Source organism: Mobula hypostoma, chromosome 23, assembly GCF_963921235.1.
Source record: "Mobula hypostoma chromosome 23, sMobHyp1.1, whole genome shotgun sequence".
NCBI lineage: Eukaryota > Metazoa > Chordata > Chondrichthyes > Myliobatiformes > Myliobatidae > Mobula > Mobula hypostoma.
In genome coordinates, this window is record NC_086119.1 from 12,885,036 (window position 1) to 12,900,434 (window position 15,399).

Sequence of the window (15,399 nt, forward strand, 5' to 3'; positions counted from 1 at the left end):
TTGCCAAGCTCTAGACCGTACTGGAAAGGGCCAATTTTTCGCAAAGCCAGCCAGACAAGTGTCTTCTTACAAGAGTGGGACATCCCTTTTCATGAATTGGAAGTTGGAGACCTGATAGGCCAAGGGAGATGGGGCAAAGTTCACAAAGGACGCTGGCATGGAGAAGTGGCAATTAGGTTGTTAGAGATTGATGGAAATAATCAGGATCACCTGAAATTATTTAAAAAAGAAGTGATGACTTATCGTCAAACAAGGCATGAAAATGTGGTACTTTTCATGGGAGCTTGTATGCACCCACCTCATTTAGCCATTATTACAAGGTAGGTAAAGTATGAGTGCTCCTTTATATCATGGTATCATATCCATGTTTTGTTCAACGGTGTCCAGATCAACTTGCTGAACAGTTGAGTTCGTGTAAAGCTGAAGTTATTTTATTTTTCTCTTTAAAAAGTAGTAATTATTTGAACAGGATTTAAAAAAACAAAGTAATTGAAGTTCTGCATTGTGGTATGTTGGTGCAAAATAGATGCATTATGCTGGCCCTGTCTTGATGCAAAACTTATATAAACAGACAAATGGAGATTGATAGAAAGCAAGAAATGCTCCAGGTTCTTCATCGAATTCTGGTTTATGATTCAGTTATCCACAGAGGTTCAGCAGAAGAACTTGGCACTTTGCATATTCTGCTTTTCTCTCAAAATACATTGGCACACTGGCCAGCTAGCCTGTTTTCACCTACCTTCTCTCACTTGCTCATTTAAAAGTCTAGAAGATAATTAAAGGGGTTGTTGTTTGGCTAAATATGCTGTTTTCGTTCACAATTTCTCTTCTAGTTTGCTTTCCCAGAAGTCCCAAGTCTAAACATTAAATGTGGTTAGATATTTTCAGCATGTGACCAAATGTACTTTTTACAGTTTCTGTAAAGGACGAACACTCTTCTCATTTGTAAGAGATTCCAAAACCACACTGGATATTAACAAGACGAGACTGATTGCACAGGAAATTATAAAAGTAAGTTTATATAAAGAAAGATTTTTTAAAATTAGCTTTATTTGTCACATGCAAATAGAAATATTAAGCATACAATGAAATGTGTTGTTTTGCATCAATGGCCAACACAGTCTGATGATTGTTCTGGGGGCAGTCTGAAAGTGTTTCCACGCTTCCAGTGCCAACATAGCATGCTCACATCTCTTAACCCCTAACCGTATGTCATTGGAATGTGGGTGGAAACTGGAACACCTGGAGGAAATCCATGCAGTCATGGGGAGAATGAACAAACTCCTTACAGACAGCAACAGGATTCGAATCATGATTGGTGATCGTTGACACTATAAAAGAGCGTTTCAGTACAAATTTATTTTTTGAATATTTCTTAGAGTCCTTGTGCAGGACTCCTTAAAGATTAACTTGTAGATTAAGGTGGTAGTAAGGAGGGCAAATGCAATATTCGCATTCATTTCGAGAGGATTAGAATATAAGAGCAAAGGTGTGATGCTGAGTCTTTATAAGGGATTAATCAGGCTCCACTTGGAGTATTGTGAGCTATTTTGGGTCCCTTATCTAAGATATTCTGGCATTGGAGAGGGTACAGAGGAGGTTCACAAGAATAATGCCAGGAATGAAGGTTTATATATGAGGTGGGTTTGATGGTTTGGGGTCGGCACTCACGGGAGTTTAGAAGAATGGTGGCGGGGGGATGGAGATCTCATTGAAACCTATCGAATATTGAAAGGCCTAGACAGAGTGGATGTGGAGAGGATATTTACATTAGTGTGTGAGTCTAGGACCAGAGGGCACAGTCTCGGAATAGAGGGGTGTCTATTTAGAACAGAGATGAGAAGAGATGAGGTGACTCTGTCTGAATTCATTGCCAAGGACGGCTGTGGAGGCCAAGTCATTGAGTGTATTTCAAGTAGGGTATGATAGGTTCTTGGTTAGTCAGGACATCAAAGGTTACATGAAGAAGGCAGGAGAATAGGGTTAAGAGGGATAATAAATCAGTTATGATGGAATGCAGAGTAGACTCGATGGGTGGAGTAGCCTAATTCTGCTCCTATGTCTAATGATCTTAAATGCTAAAAGCAGACTTGAGGCGCCAAGTGGCTGTTTCCTATTCCTGTTTTCTCATGTTCTCCCCTGTACCTTCCACCATTGAGCACATCCACAAACAGTGTTGTCACAAGAAAGCAGCATCCATCGTTAAAAACCCCCACCATCCAGGTCATGGTCTCTTCTCGCTGCTGCCATTGGGAAGGAGTTATGGGAGCCTTGGGTCCCATATCACCAGGATCAGGCTCCTAAATCAGCATGGATAACTTCACTCACCTCAACTCTGAAGTGAATCCACAACCTCTGGACCCACTTTCCATGACACTAAACTTATGTTCTAAATATTATTTTTTAAATTTAATTATTTATTCATTTTTTTTCTCCTTTTGCTCATTTGTTGTTTGTCATTCTTAGTGTCTAGTTTTTCATGTATCCTATTGTATTTGCCCGCAAGAAAATAAATCTCAGAGTAATATATGTGACATATACATACTTTGAAAATAAATTTACTTTGAACTTTTGAACCTTAATATAAAATGTCCAGGAAAAAGTTTCAAATTCAACAAACTACTTTTAAAAGTTTTATATTGTTTGCATTTTTTCTGATCCTTGTAGCTGAAGGACTGAGCAACATCCACCAATTTTTCATTTTGCAGCCATTTTTGATCTTGCTTTTGTATTTTAACATATTAATTCTCTGTTAGTCTTATTTTTATTGTACTTGTGCAGAAAAGTTTTTCTCTTAAATCTGTTTACCACACTTCAGAGATTTTTTTTAATTCTAGGGGATGGGATACCTTCATGCAAGGGGGATTGTGCATAAGGATTTGAAGTCAAAGAATATCTTTTATGACAATGGAAAAGTTGTTATCACAGATTTTGGGCTATTTGGTATATCTGGTGTAGTACAGGAAGACAGGTAAGACATGAATACACTGTGGCAATCACGGTTAAGAATTGTTTAAAGAATTGTTTTATTTGAAAACTTTATTTGCTATTCTTTTCCTCCTTCCCTCGTGTTGTTTCCTTCTGGAAATACTGGTTGCTTTGTCCATGTTACTATGTGGCTGTGAGGTTTTACAGAGGTTTCAAGCTCACTATCATTCAGTGTGATCATGGCTGGTTATCCAAATTTATAACCTGGTTCCTGTTTTCTCCCTTAATCCCCTAAACTTTTAAGTAGTATATCTAGCTCCTCCTTGAATATATTTGACCTGTGGTAAAGAAATCCACAAGTTCAGTAGTCCTTGGGTGAAGAAATTTCTCCTCACCTCAGTCTTGAATAACTTATCTATTAAAATGGGCAGAGACACTTGATTTTTGTGTTGCTCAGCATATAATCTGATCAATTCCACAGGATTTTATAAGTTTCAATAAGGTCCCCTGCTAAACATTCCTAAACTGAGTTTCTACGCAAGGCTGGCTTTTGCAAGGTTAGTGTACACTCAATTGTTATTATATACTCAGCAATTTATAAGCACAAACTGGTTCAATCTACCTTTGTACACTAGTCCTGGCAAATCAGGAATCAGTCTGGTGAACCTTCATTGTACTCCCTCCATGCCAAGGTCATTCCTTGGATGAGGATGGCAAAACTGCAGACAATATTCAACTCGTGTTCCCAACAAGGGCCTGTATAATTGCAGTAATTACTGCTTTACTCCTTATCAAGTGTATGCTGCTTTTGAGTGAGTTTCATTCTCTCCACTTACAACTGTGTGGATGGGTTAATCAATAGATATATACTCAATCTTAGATGGTTGATAAAGTTGATTCGTAGCATTAAACTTGCATAATTTCCCAAACAGGGATATTAGAGCCCCTTCCATGAGGAAGGTATCTTGACTCAATTGGAAAGATTGACATTGCTCGGCCATCAGAAAACTAAGTGACCAAAATAAACAGGAGACAACTTAAGTAGGCCAACCTTTAAATTTTTTTTTTATTAAAAGGTTTGACAGTTTAAGATTAGTATGCAAATAAAATATTGAAAAGCTGAAATTAATGAAGAGTGCATCTTTTTTGATTAAACACAATTTAAAATACAAATTTTAATTTAAACTGAAGAGAGAGACTTTTCATAGTTCCTCTATATCAATTGACCCATGAATCATAGCCACGTGATGGACATATGGCAATATTCTGCTTGTGAATGAGAGGTTAATCCTGTTAACTCTGCATTGAAGGAAATAACATTCCTAAATTGAGTTTCTATAAAAGGCTGGGTATTCCAAGCTTAGTATACACTCAGTGTTTATTAGGTACAGGAATGGAACCTGGTGTAGTCTCCAGCTGTGGTAGCTCATCCACTTCAAGGTTCAATATGCTATGCACTCACGAGATGCTCTTCTGCACACCACTGTTGTTTTGAGTTGCTGTCACCTTTCTGTCAGCTTGAACCAGTCTGACCATTCTCCTGTGACCCCTCTCATTAACAAGGAGTTTTCACCCACAGAACTACTGCTCATTGGATGATTCTTTTGTTTTTCACACTATTCTCTGTAAACTCTAGAGACTGTTGTATGTGAAAATCCCAGGAGATCAGCAACTTGAGATACTCAAGCAATCCCATCTAGCACCAAGAATAATTCTATAGTCAGAAGTCACATTTTCCCCATTCTGATGTTTGAACTGAACAATAATGGAACCTCTTGGTCACGTCTACATGCTTTTCTGTATTGAATTGCTGCCACATGATTGGCTGATTATATGTTTGCATTAATGAACAGTTGTACCTAATAAAGTGGCCACCGAGTGTATATTAATGTTGTATGCCTCATTGTCCTTTCTACATATAGATACATCTCATTGATTTGAGGAGTTTCACAGAAGTACCCACAGTAAATTCTGCCAACTTGTCTTGCACGTGTACATTTCTTGGTGTCCTGCTGTGATGTTGTTGTATTTTAATGAGAAAACGTTTTTTGTTCTAGTGAAAAGAACCGTGTAACTTTGTACTAAATCAGACAGCATTGTTCCCACATCAGTTGCTCAAATTGCTTTAATTGTAAAGGGAGCCACTATTATTGCTGATCTGGAAAGTAGAATAGTGATCTTTCAGAATTGCTGTCGTAGTTAAAAATCCCTGCTTAAGCATTAGGTAGAGATGTGATGATATTTGCCTCTGATAGTCCAAATAGTAAAATATTCTTGAACTAAATGTCTGTGGACTGTGTATGACCATTGATGGCTGTACTTTTAAAATATGGTAACTCTTATAAAGATTTACAAATTATTTAATTTGAATTATGTTTCTAATTTTTCAATTAAGTTATTAATGATGTCTTTAATTTTGTCCTTAAAATCATGACAGAAGAGAAAATGAGTTGAAGCTGCCAAATGGATGGTTGTGCTATGTAGCTCCTGAAATAGTCCAAGAAATGTATCCAGGCAAGGATGAAGACAAGCTGCCATTTTCAAAGGCAGGAGATGTATATGCATTTGGGTATGATTTTAAAGTTATCGATGCTTGTCTATTAATTGTACATAATAACTGGTATGAAAATAAGTATTTTTGTTTTAGATGTGTAATTCCAAGGTTTTTATTTTCTTAGAAAACCATTTAGTGCTCTATTTTTTTAGGCTTTATCAATCCTCATTCTCCATATAGTTTTTAATTTAAGAGGATTCAATTGAACTATTTAATCAGATGGGTCATTACAATCTATACTCGGTGGCCACTTTATTAGGTACAGGATCATACCTAATAAAGTATCCATAGGGGTGGAACCCGCTGTGGTCTTCTGCTATAGCCCATTAACTTCAAGGTTCAAATGTGTGTTCAGAGATGCCCTTCTGCACACTACTGTTGTAACGCGTGATTATTTGAGTTACCTGTCAGCTTGAAATAGTCTTCCCATTCTCCTATGACCTCTCTCACAAACAGTATATTTTTGCCCACAGAATTGCCGCTCACTGGATGTTTTTTTTTGTTGTTCACACCATTCTCTGTGAACTCTAGAGACTGTGCAAATCCCAGGAGATCAGCAGTTTCTGAGACATTCAAACCACCTTGTCTGGCACCAACATATGAGGAGCATTTGGCAGCTTTGAGCCTGCAGTCACTGGAATTTAGAAAAATGCGCTGTGGCAGTAGGGGGGCGGGATCTCATTGAACCCTACTGAATGTTGAAAGGACTAGATAGGGTGGATGTGGAGAGGATGTTTCCTATGGTGGGGGTATCCAGAACTAGAGGCACAGCCTCAGAATTGAGGGGTGACCCTTTAGAACAAAGATGAGGAGGAATTTTTTTTTTAGCAGAGAGTAGTAAATTTACCACAGACGCTGGTAGTGGCCAAGTCCATCAGTATATTTAAGGCGGAAGTTGATAGTTTCCTGATCGGTCAGGGCATCAAAGGATATGGTGTATGGGGTTGAGTGGGATCTGAGATCAGCTATGATGGAATGGCGGAGGAACTGAATGGCATAATTCTGCTCCTATGTCTTATGGTCTAACAATCATTCCATAGTCAAAGTCATTTATCACAATTCTTCCTCATTCTAATGTTTGATTTGAACAATAACTGAACCTTTTGACCATGTCTGCATGCTTTTATACACTGAATTGCTGCCACATGCTTAGCTGATGAGATATTCGCATTAACGAGCAGGAGTACCTTATGAAGAGGGTACTGAATATATGTGGATGGTTTGAATTTACAACCCGTTTTAAACTGGGCTTTTTAATGTTGAATTTATTTATGTATAGTTTTTGATTTTCATTTAGCTTCCTTACTTTTGCAGAACTATTTGGTATGAACTTCAAGCAAGGGATTGGCCATTTAAGAATCAACCAGTAGAGGCAATCATCTGGCAAGTTGGCAGTGGGAAAGGAGTCAATAATCTTTTGGCTCAGATTTCATTTGGAAAAGAAATAACGGTGAGTGAGTATAATTATAGGACAGCTAATGGTTTGTCAAAGTGCTAAAGATTGCGCAGTGATACCTTAATTTTAAAATATTTTGATACCAACCACACTTTTTAAAAAATTAACAGGAATTCAAACTATCAGTGTTCTTTTGTTTGAGGAAATTTGATAAACATATTTGTGGTATTTGTGACCCTGTATTTTATAATTAAAATGCTGCTCTTATTGTTTAGGGTTCTTTAAAATTGTAGCAATTGTAGTTTTAGAGATTTCTAATAGTAAGCACAAAATGTCTTTATCAATAGATTCATTAGCTGACACTTATACCTTTGTACAGCAGAGTAGCCAATATTCTGTTTCTGTACATATAAACACAGGAGATTCTGTAGATGCTGAAAATCTAGGGTAACACATGCGAAATGCTGAAGGAACTCAGCAGGTCAGGCAGCATCTGTGGAAAAAATCTTTTCCCTTCCATAGATGCTACCTGACCTGGTGAGTTCCTTCACCATTTTGTATATATATGATACATAGTTTGTTTGAACTCCAGGCTGGATCATTGCAATTGTCTTAGTGATGCAACTTTACCTTCATCATTAGTTTGTTGAAAATAACAAGTTTTGGTTGGTTTGTCAGTTCTCCTGTCCTAATAAAGGAAACAATCAATCTGAAAATACTTATGGATCAATAGAAATTAATCCATAATGTGACTGGTCAAAGAGCTGGCCAATGTAGAATAACATGGGAAAATAGTAAATTTTCCAATTTAGTGGGAAAACTATAAAATAAATATTTCTCTAAATGGTGCAAGATTACAGAACTCTGAGATGGAGAGAAAGAGGTGTGGCATCCTTGTGTATGACTCTGAAAAGGCCTTTATGTCGGCATAACAATAATTTGCATAATTAACAGAATGTTATTTATTCCAGGAGAACTTCCGAGTATCAGTAGGGAGCTCATGCTCAGTTACTTAGTTACTTAGAGCTTCGATCAGACCACATTTGCAACCCCTTTTTATAGTGTTGGTCTCCTTAATTAAGTATGATAATATGTTGTGGAAAAGATATTTTCATAAGGGAGAATCTATAACTAGGGATCAGTGTTTTAAAAGAAAGATTGCCCATTTAAGATATTTTTTCTTTTAGAACCATGAGTCTATAAAATTCTCTTCATAGTTGTTGAATTATGCAGTACAAAAACAAGGTTCTTTAGCCCACCTGTGCTACCACATTTACCTTACTCCTAAACTGATTCCTTTATTTTAACATCCATCCGTTCCTCTCCAGATATTACTACTCACCAACACATGGAAACAATATACATCAAATACCAATTCTCAGAGAGACTTTGTGGTGTAGGAAGAATGCTGAGCATCAGCAGGAAACCTGTGATTGCAGAGAAGGCTTGCAAACTGCATGAATTGAGCATAAGCAACTGAAACAGGAGTTGAATATTTTAAAACAAGGGTGAAAAATTATTATGGGTTGACAGCAATGCAGAGTTGAGGCTGTAGTCAGGCCAAGAAGTTCAGTGGTCTATCACAGCTGCCAAGTTGAATGTAAATTGAAAGTTTAGGTCAAAGAGGAGTGGGTAAAGAAATGAACAAGCACACTGAAACACACATAAAATGCTGGAGGAACTCAGCAGGCCAGAATCTATGGAAAAGAGTATAGTCAAAGTTTTGGTGTGAGGACTCTGAAAGCACACTGAAATGAAGATTGAGGTGACTGAAAGCTGAAGTGATATTCAAGACTTTTTAAAGTTGTGGACCATGTTTAGGCATGTATAGAATTATAGATGATGTTGGCAAGGGCTGCATTAATTTCTCGTCTCTGATTGGCCTTGTAATACTTTGGACTGATGCCACACATATGATGACAGTATTCTACAGTGTTTTAAAACTATTTATTTACAAAAATAGATTGCACTAGAAGTGATGGCATTGAGTATCCAACTGTAACTGTTTTTGGGTGGAATGCTGAGGGATTTAGATCTAGTGACAATGGTAGGTCAGTGATATAAGGCTGGAAAATGTGTGACTTGATGGGGAACCTGCTGCCCTGGTCCTCTTTTGACAGTTGCAGGTTTTAAAGCAATTGATAGAATAGCTTTGGCCAATTTGTTAGCACATTTTACTCATCAGCATGGAAAGTGGCCCTTTGTCCCATTATGTCCAGGATGCAATGATGATGGATAGAGTAAATATTAAGGTTGATGAGGCAATGGAATATAAAGCAAGTCAAAATTGACAAGCCCAAATCAGCTTTTTAATCTTTACTAAACTATAAGATATAAAAGCAAAATTAAGCTATCCACTCATCAAGTCTGGGTACAGCTAGAGTGCATGACAAATTTCCACTTGAAACTGTATCCAGAGACCAAAACCCTGCCACTGAAGGAAGACCTGAAACACTGATGACCTGTTCTGCTTATTCCATAGGAAATTCTCGCTGCATGTTGGTCTTGTAGTCAGAGTGAAAGACCAACTTTTTCTCAGCTGATGGACATGCTTGAAAAACTGCCGAAGCTGAACAGGCGACTTTCCCATCCAGGTCACTTCTGGAAATCTGCAGAGTTAGTATTCCACTGTTTTCAATTTTGTGCTATGTACTGTGGTACTTCAGTATATTTGGTTACGGTTAATAGTTTATTCTTTAAGTGTTAACATTGCCTCTGTTCTTACTTTTGTATTGTTGAGTCATTGGGATATATGTTATTTTATTTGCACCAAAAACAATTTACTGAGAACCTTAGTGTTTGTAACTAGTTTTTTTTATTATACCTGAACTTGCCACCTATTCAAAATGTTATTTTTCTTTTTAAATGGTTTATTTTTCTCACTTATAATTATGTTTTATACCTGTGCAGAAGATTATTACAAACACTACTAGGCTAATTCACTGTTAGACGCTGATGATTCTGGAAATGCTGGAGATCCTGAGCAGCACAGACAAAAATGCTTGATGACCTCAACAAGTCAGACAGCATCTATAGTGGGATTAACTAAGCTCTGATGAAGGGTATTGGCCTGAAACATTGACTGTTTATTCTCTTACACAGATACTGACTGACTTACTGAATTTCTCCGATATTTTCTCTCTGTAACAGTATTGTTATGTGTATAAGCACTGATCTCTGGTACAAATACTTGTAGTATCCACTACCATTTCATTGGCCTTTAACCCAATTCTTTTCTCTGGCATTTCATCATTTCATTAATGGTTCTGGAGCATGTGCGCTACAGTAGTGTAGCAGTTAGCACAATATTATTACAACTCAGGGCATTGGAGTTCAGAGTTCAATTCGACATCATCTGTGAGGAGGTTGTACATTCTCCCTATGGAGTGTGTGGGTTTTGTCCAGGACCTCTGAATTTCTTCCACAGTCCAAAGACTTGCTGGTTAGGAGGTTAACTGGTCATTGTAAATTGCCCCATGATTAGTTTAGGGTTATATTGGGGGTTGCTGGGTGGTGTGGCTTGATGGGCCAGAAGGGCCTTTTCTGCACTGTATCTCTAAAAATAAAAATAAATGTAGATAAAATAGGCTTGTCTTTAAATTTAAGATCTCTGTGTTGAATGACCGCATTCTTATCTGACAGAAAAATATATCAACTACTTCACTTTTAATCTGATAAATCTAACCCAAAAAATATAAGTGTCAAATATTGAAGATACATTTTCACTAAATACACACAAAAATCATGAACAGGCAAAAATTAATTTATACTGTGACAAATGCACTCAGACACAAACCATTTTTCATATTTTCCTTTCATTGGCCTTTTTGGGGACCAGTTGTCACATGGGAAGAGTCGGTCCAGGCTGATGGCTTCTGGAGGTAACAAGAACAGACCAGAGGTAGTAGAATTTTTGAGGTTGAGAGGACCTGGCCCCATAAGAAGTAGACGTTTTAAGAGCTATTGCAGTGCTCTGCAGAGGTCCCTTTTAAACAGTGGCTCGTTCAGCCCTTGGGTTTTATTTGTTGAATTGACTCTGTGCCTAGGTAAACACCATAGCTGTAACTTTGACAACCAGACTTGCCTTTTTTTGTTGTTTTTTATTGGTGACCAATATTGAGGTCAGCTTCAAAATTGTCCAATTAATAGAAGTAGTATATTTTATTAACTGGGCTTTTTAATACTTTTTTTTGTTCTGTTCATCTTTCTTAATTTTTCTTCCACTTCTTATGTGAACACTGGTTGGTATCCTTGGAGGCTGTTGTAACTCCTTGGACATTCAAAGCTCCAGCCACCTTGCCACCATCCTTCTACAATTGAACTTTTATTTTGAAAGCTTTACCATTCACCCTTATTTAAACTTTGAACACTGTGAATGTCATTTTGGCCTCTAACATTTGAAATCTGGTATTTCTGAATCGTCTTGTCTAAGGTGTTGTCATCCATATTCCCTCCTTGATAATCGCTGGCATCAAGCCTTGCACCAACATCCTGCTCTGCTATCTTCAATGGAATCATTGCAAGATTAACTTAAATCTGTGTGCTACCTTCTACTTTTTGTAGTGTTCTCTTTCGAATAAAAGTAGTCTTCCATTTGCTGAATGTAATTTTTTTGTTGGCAGGAGTAGATAAGATGTTGCATCCAAGATACATATCTAGCAGTTACAGATCTATTTTTATGCTGACTCAGCTTGGGAGGGTTCGGCGTTATCATTGTACACTTCACAGTTAATGAATTGCTCTAAGAGTGTCATGGTAGCACATACAAAATGTTGGAGTACTCAGTAGGCCAGGCAGCATCGATGGAGAGGAATAAATTGACGTTTCGGTCTAAGGTCCTTCATCAGTACTGGAAAAGAGGGGGAAGAAGCCAGAATAAGAAGGTGGGCAGAAGGTAGGGGGTAACACACACAAAATGCTAGAGGAACTCATCAGGCCAGATAGCATCTATGGAAAAGAGTAAAGACTCGACATTTCGGGCCAAGACCCTTCATCAGGGTGGGTCTGAAGAAGGTCCTGACAAAGTGTCTCGGCCCAAAACGTTGACTGTTTTCCATAAATGCTGACTGGCCTGCTGAGTTCCTCCACCATTTTGTGTGGGTTGCCTTGATTCCCAGTGTCTGCAGATTTTCTCTTGTGAGAGGGTAAGTAGTACAGTCTGGAAGGTGATAGGTGAGACCAGGTGAGGGGGGGGTGGGGATGAAGTGAGAAGCTGACAGGTGATTGATGGAAGGGTAAGGGGCTGAAGGAGGAGGAAAAAGAGCTGAAGAAGGTCAAAGTAAATTGTATTGAAAGAGGTTACCAGTGATATTTATCTTTATCTGTAAGATAAGAAAACTAATTTAAAAATCTAATGGATTACCTGCCTAACTCTCATGGAGTGGATATTTTGGTACATCAAATGCTCTGGTGTTTAGAATTTAGAATTGTACATTAAGTTCTGAGAAGCATAGCGATGCTATTAGCACAGCTGTCTGTCAGCTCTAGTGACTCAGGTTCAGTTTTGTCCTCTGGAGCTGCCTATATATATGGTGTTAGTGCGTTCTCCCTATGACTGTGTGATTTTCCAAAGGCACGCTGATGGTTAGATGAATTGGTTATTGTAAATTGGTCTAGTGTGGGTAGGTGGTGGGAAAATTGGGGGGCAAGGTATGTGGGATAAGTGTAAATGGGCATGTGTGAGAGAAAGAAGGGAGTTAGATTGCTCTAAGGGCCAGCAAAGACTCACTGGCCTGAATTAAAACCTTTGTTATTATGAAATATAATTCATGGAGGTCATTTTGCTTTTGGAGGAGCTACAGCAGCATGTCACCAGAACAAATCTGGAGCTGTGAAGGGCTCCATAGTGTAGGTTTGTATTGCCTCGAGTGTAGAGAACTGAGAGTTGACCAAATTCAGCTGTTTCAAATGATTAAGGGAGTTGGTAGAGAAGATGCAGAGAAGCTGTTTCCTTAGACATTGGAGCATCGAACTAAAAGGAAAAGTTCAACTCTTAAAGAGCGATATTGGGAACCACTTCACATTTGGGCTAATGGAAACCTAGAACTATATTGTCAAGGCCTTATTAGATCAGTTGAAATTTTCAAAATTGAGCCAAATTTTTGATGTTACTCAGGTTTATGAAACTAGGACAAATTCGAGAGGTAGAGTGCAAATTAGACACTAATTGACCAGAGGGATGAACTTTGGGCTAACAGGCCAACTCTTGTACCCCAGTAACAAGATACAGCAAGGTTTACTGATAGAATGTTTGGGTTGGTTTGCGCCTACAGATAGAGTCATAGTGCACTACAGCACAGAAACAGGCCCTTTGGCCTATCTAGTCCATACTAAATGATTATTCTGCCTAATCTCATTGACTTGCACCTGAACCATAACCCTCCATATCCTTCTCATCCATGTACTTAACCAAATTTCCTTTAAGAACTAAAATCAAACTCTCATCCATCACTTCTGCTGGCAGCTTGTTCCACACTCTCACCACCCTAAGTGAAGAGGTCCCCCATCCCCAGGTTCCCCTTAAGTATTTCATCTTTCACCCATAATCCATGACCTTTAGTTCTGGTCTCATCCAACCTCAGTGAAAGCTTGAACAAATAATGCCATTGAGTCCAGAGAAGCTCTTGGCAAAGCACAGGTGCTCCTCCATAATTACAGAGTAGTTCCTGTTCATAAAAATGAGGAACTGTTTACTGTACTGTTGAGTGTTTTTTGTTTACCTGTGCTGCACACGGTATGCATTTTGAATTACATTTATTAACTTATTTGTGGTAATATTTTGTTTTATGTGCTGTGTGTGATAAATGTTTTCTGGGTGCACTGTGGTCTGGAGGAACATTTTTGTTTGGTTGCACAGTCAGATAACAATAATCTTGAACTTGAAATGGGATTAGGAATCAGGCTAAGTAAAGTTTATTTAGATAGATTCCAAAGAAGAAGAAAATCTTACATGTGAAGTTCACTTCTAGAAAATGCATCAGAATTGCACAACAGCTTGCTTTTCTGATGCCATCTTCGCTGAAATGATATGGGTAACTCAAATCTGAAGGAATTACTGCAAAGTCACTAGCTTTTAAAATATTTTTACTGCCGGTTAGTGGAAACTTTAACATGTACACTTGCTGAATGTATTCATCATTTTCTTATTATAAATCACTGAATAGTGAGGTCGACTCTGCAAATCATTTTCATTCAGAGGTTTTTCATCAGAGATTAGAGCAAGTATTGGAACCTGGAGTTTATGGCAGAAAAGACAGGTTCTGGGTAATCTTGACATTAATGTAAGCCAATATAATGCAAGTCCATAGCTTTTTCTGCTTAGTGCTACTTCAAAATTCAAAGTAAATTGTTTAGCAAAGCACATAGGTGTCACCACATACTACCCCGAGTTTCATTTTCTTGCAGGCATTCACAGTGGCTGCAAAGAAACTCAATAGAATCAATGAAAAACTAAACAAAGACAACTGATGTGCAAAATAAGACAAAACTGTGCAAATAAAAAAAATATTGAGAACATGAGTTGTTCAAAAAAAATTTCATGTTTTTTGTATGTACAGAATCTCTGATGTAAATAGGATATCTTATTGTTTCACAAAGCTGTTACTTGTTTGTAAGAAGCAGGTATTAAGAAATAGTGAAATTGAACATGGTACTGATCAATATTTTGGAAAGCTGCAAGTAAAGAACTATGAACTGTTTTCAAAGTCAGTAATCAGCACATGACTGGTTTTAATTTGATGGCATTTGTAATTGGAAAGGTTTAAAATGTGCTTATTACATTTGGCTTCTAAGATTTTGTTTTCTCATTCTTAACAATATGCTGTGTCTCATTTAGGTTGTCATTCTGAAAAAGAGACCACATCAAGTAGTGAGTAACTGCTTTCACCTTCAGCTATATTAACTTCCTTCCCAGCTTCAAAATTTTAATGAATATTAACACATCCAATTCTTCCTCCTAACATGCAATCTAACATCTATAACTTATTCAAATATTTATTACAGTAAATAGTTATTTAAGCAGCTTTTTTATTGATCTGCAACAATATCTTTAATGATTGCTGATAATTAGTAGGCAGACATTTTCCAATGAAAATGAACTTCTCAATATTGCAAATCTACTGTCTTGCATATAACTCTAATTGCGTAGTAACAACCAAAATTGCATATGGATATTCAACTAGTGTAAAAATAGTCCATTTTTAAGGCAACTCATGAGACTTGCTTTGTTAAACAATAAGAACCACATTAATACAAAACCCTTTTGCCCTACTCTTATGATTGTGGAACAAAGTTTTCACTTCAGAATACTTTCAGTTGTGGTCAAAATTCTAATAGTCAAGGTTCAGAGCGGCTTGACAGATGCTGAGAGAATGCTTTCCCTTGCAGGATAATCTAGAGCTTAGTGTACACAATAAGTTGCTATTTAAGTCACATGAGGAGGATTGTTTTCTAAAGATTGTGAATCTTTGGAACTCTACCACAGAGAGCTATGGAGGACCATTTCTTGAATATCATAAACCCT

The 15,399-nt window shown here is 37.6% G+C and overlaps 1 protein-coding gene across 11 annotated transcripts in view; it reads left to right on the forward strand.

Annotated features, from left to right (window-relative positions):
• The window catches only part of LOC134336845 (kinase suppressor of Ras 1-like), a 199,543-nt gene that overhangs the window by 173,796 nt on the left and 10,348 nt on the right, over positions 1 to 15,399 (forward strand). For 8 of the 11 annotated variants that reach the window (XM_063031417.1, XM_063031413.1, XM_063031419.1 and 5 more), the window contains 6 exons: positions 1 to 320; positions 915 to 1,011; positions 2,838 to 2,971; positions 5,366 to 5,497; positions 6,797 to 6,932; positions 9,361 to 9,494. The exon at positions 1 to 320 is cut by the window's left edge and continues 72 nt beyond it. In XM_063031417.1, coding sequence (XP_062887487.1) covers positions 1 to 320; positions 915 to 1,011; positions 2,838 to 2,971; positions 5,366 to 5,497; positions 6,797 to 6,932; positions 9,361 to 9,494 — 953 coding nt within the window. Of the gene's footprint in view, positions 321 to 914; positions 1,012 to 2,837; positions 2,972 to 5,365; positions 5,498 to 6,796; positions 6,933 to 9,360; positions 9,495 to 14,712; positions 14,746 to 15,399 lie in introns of all 11 variants that reach the window. The other 3 variants (XM_063031414.1, XM_063031415.1, XM_063031416.1) reach the window with 1 other exon arrangement.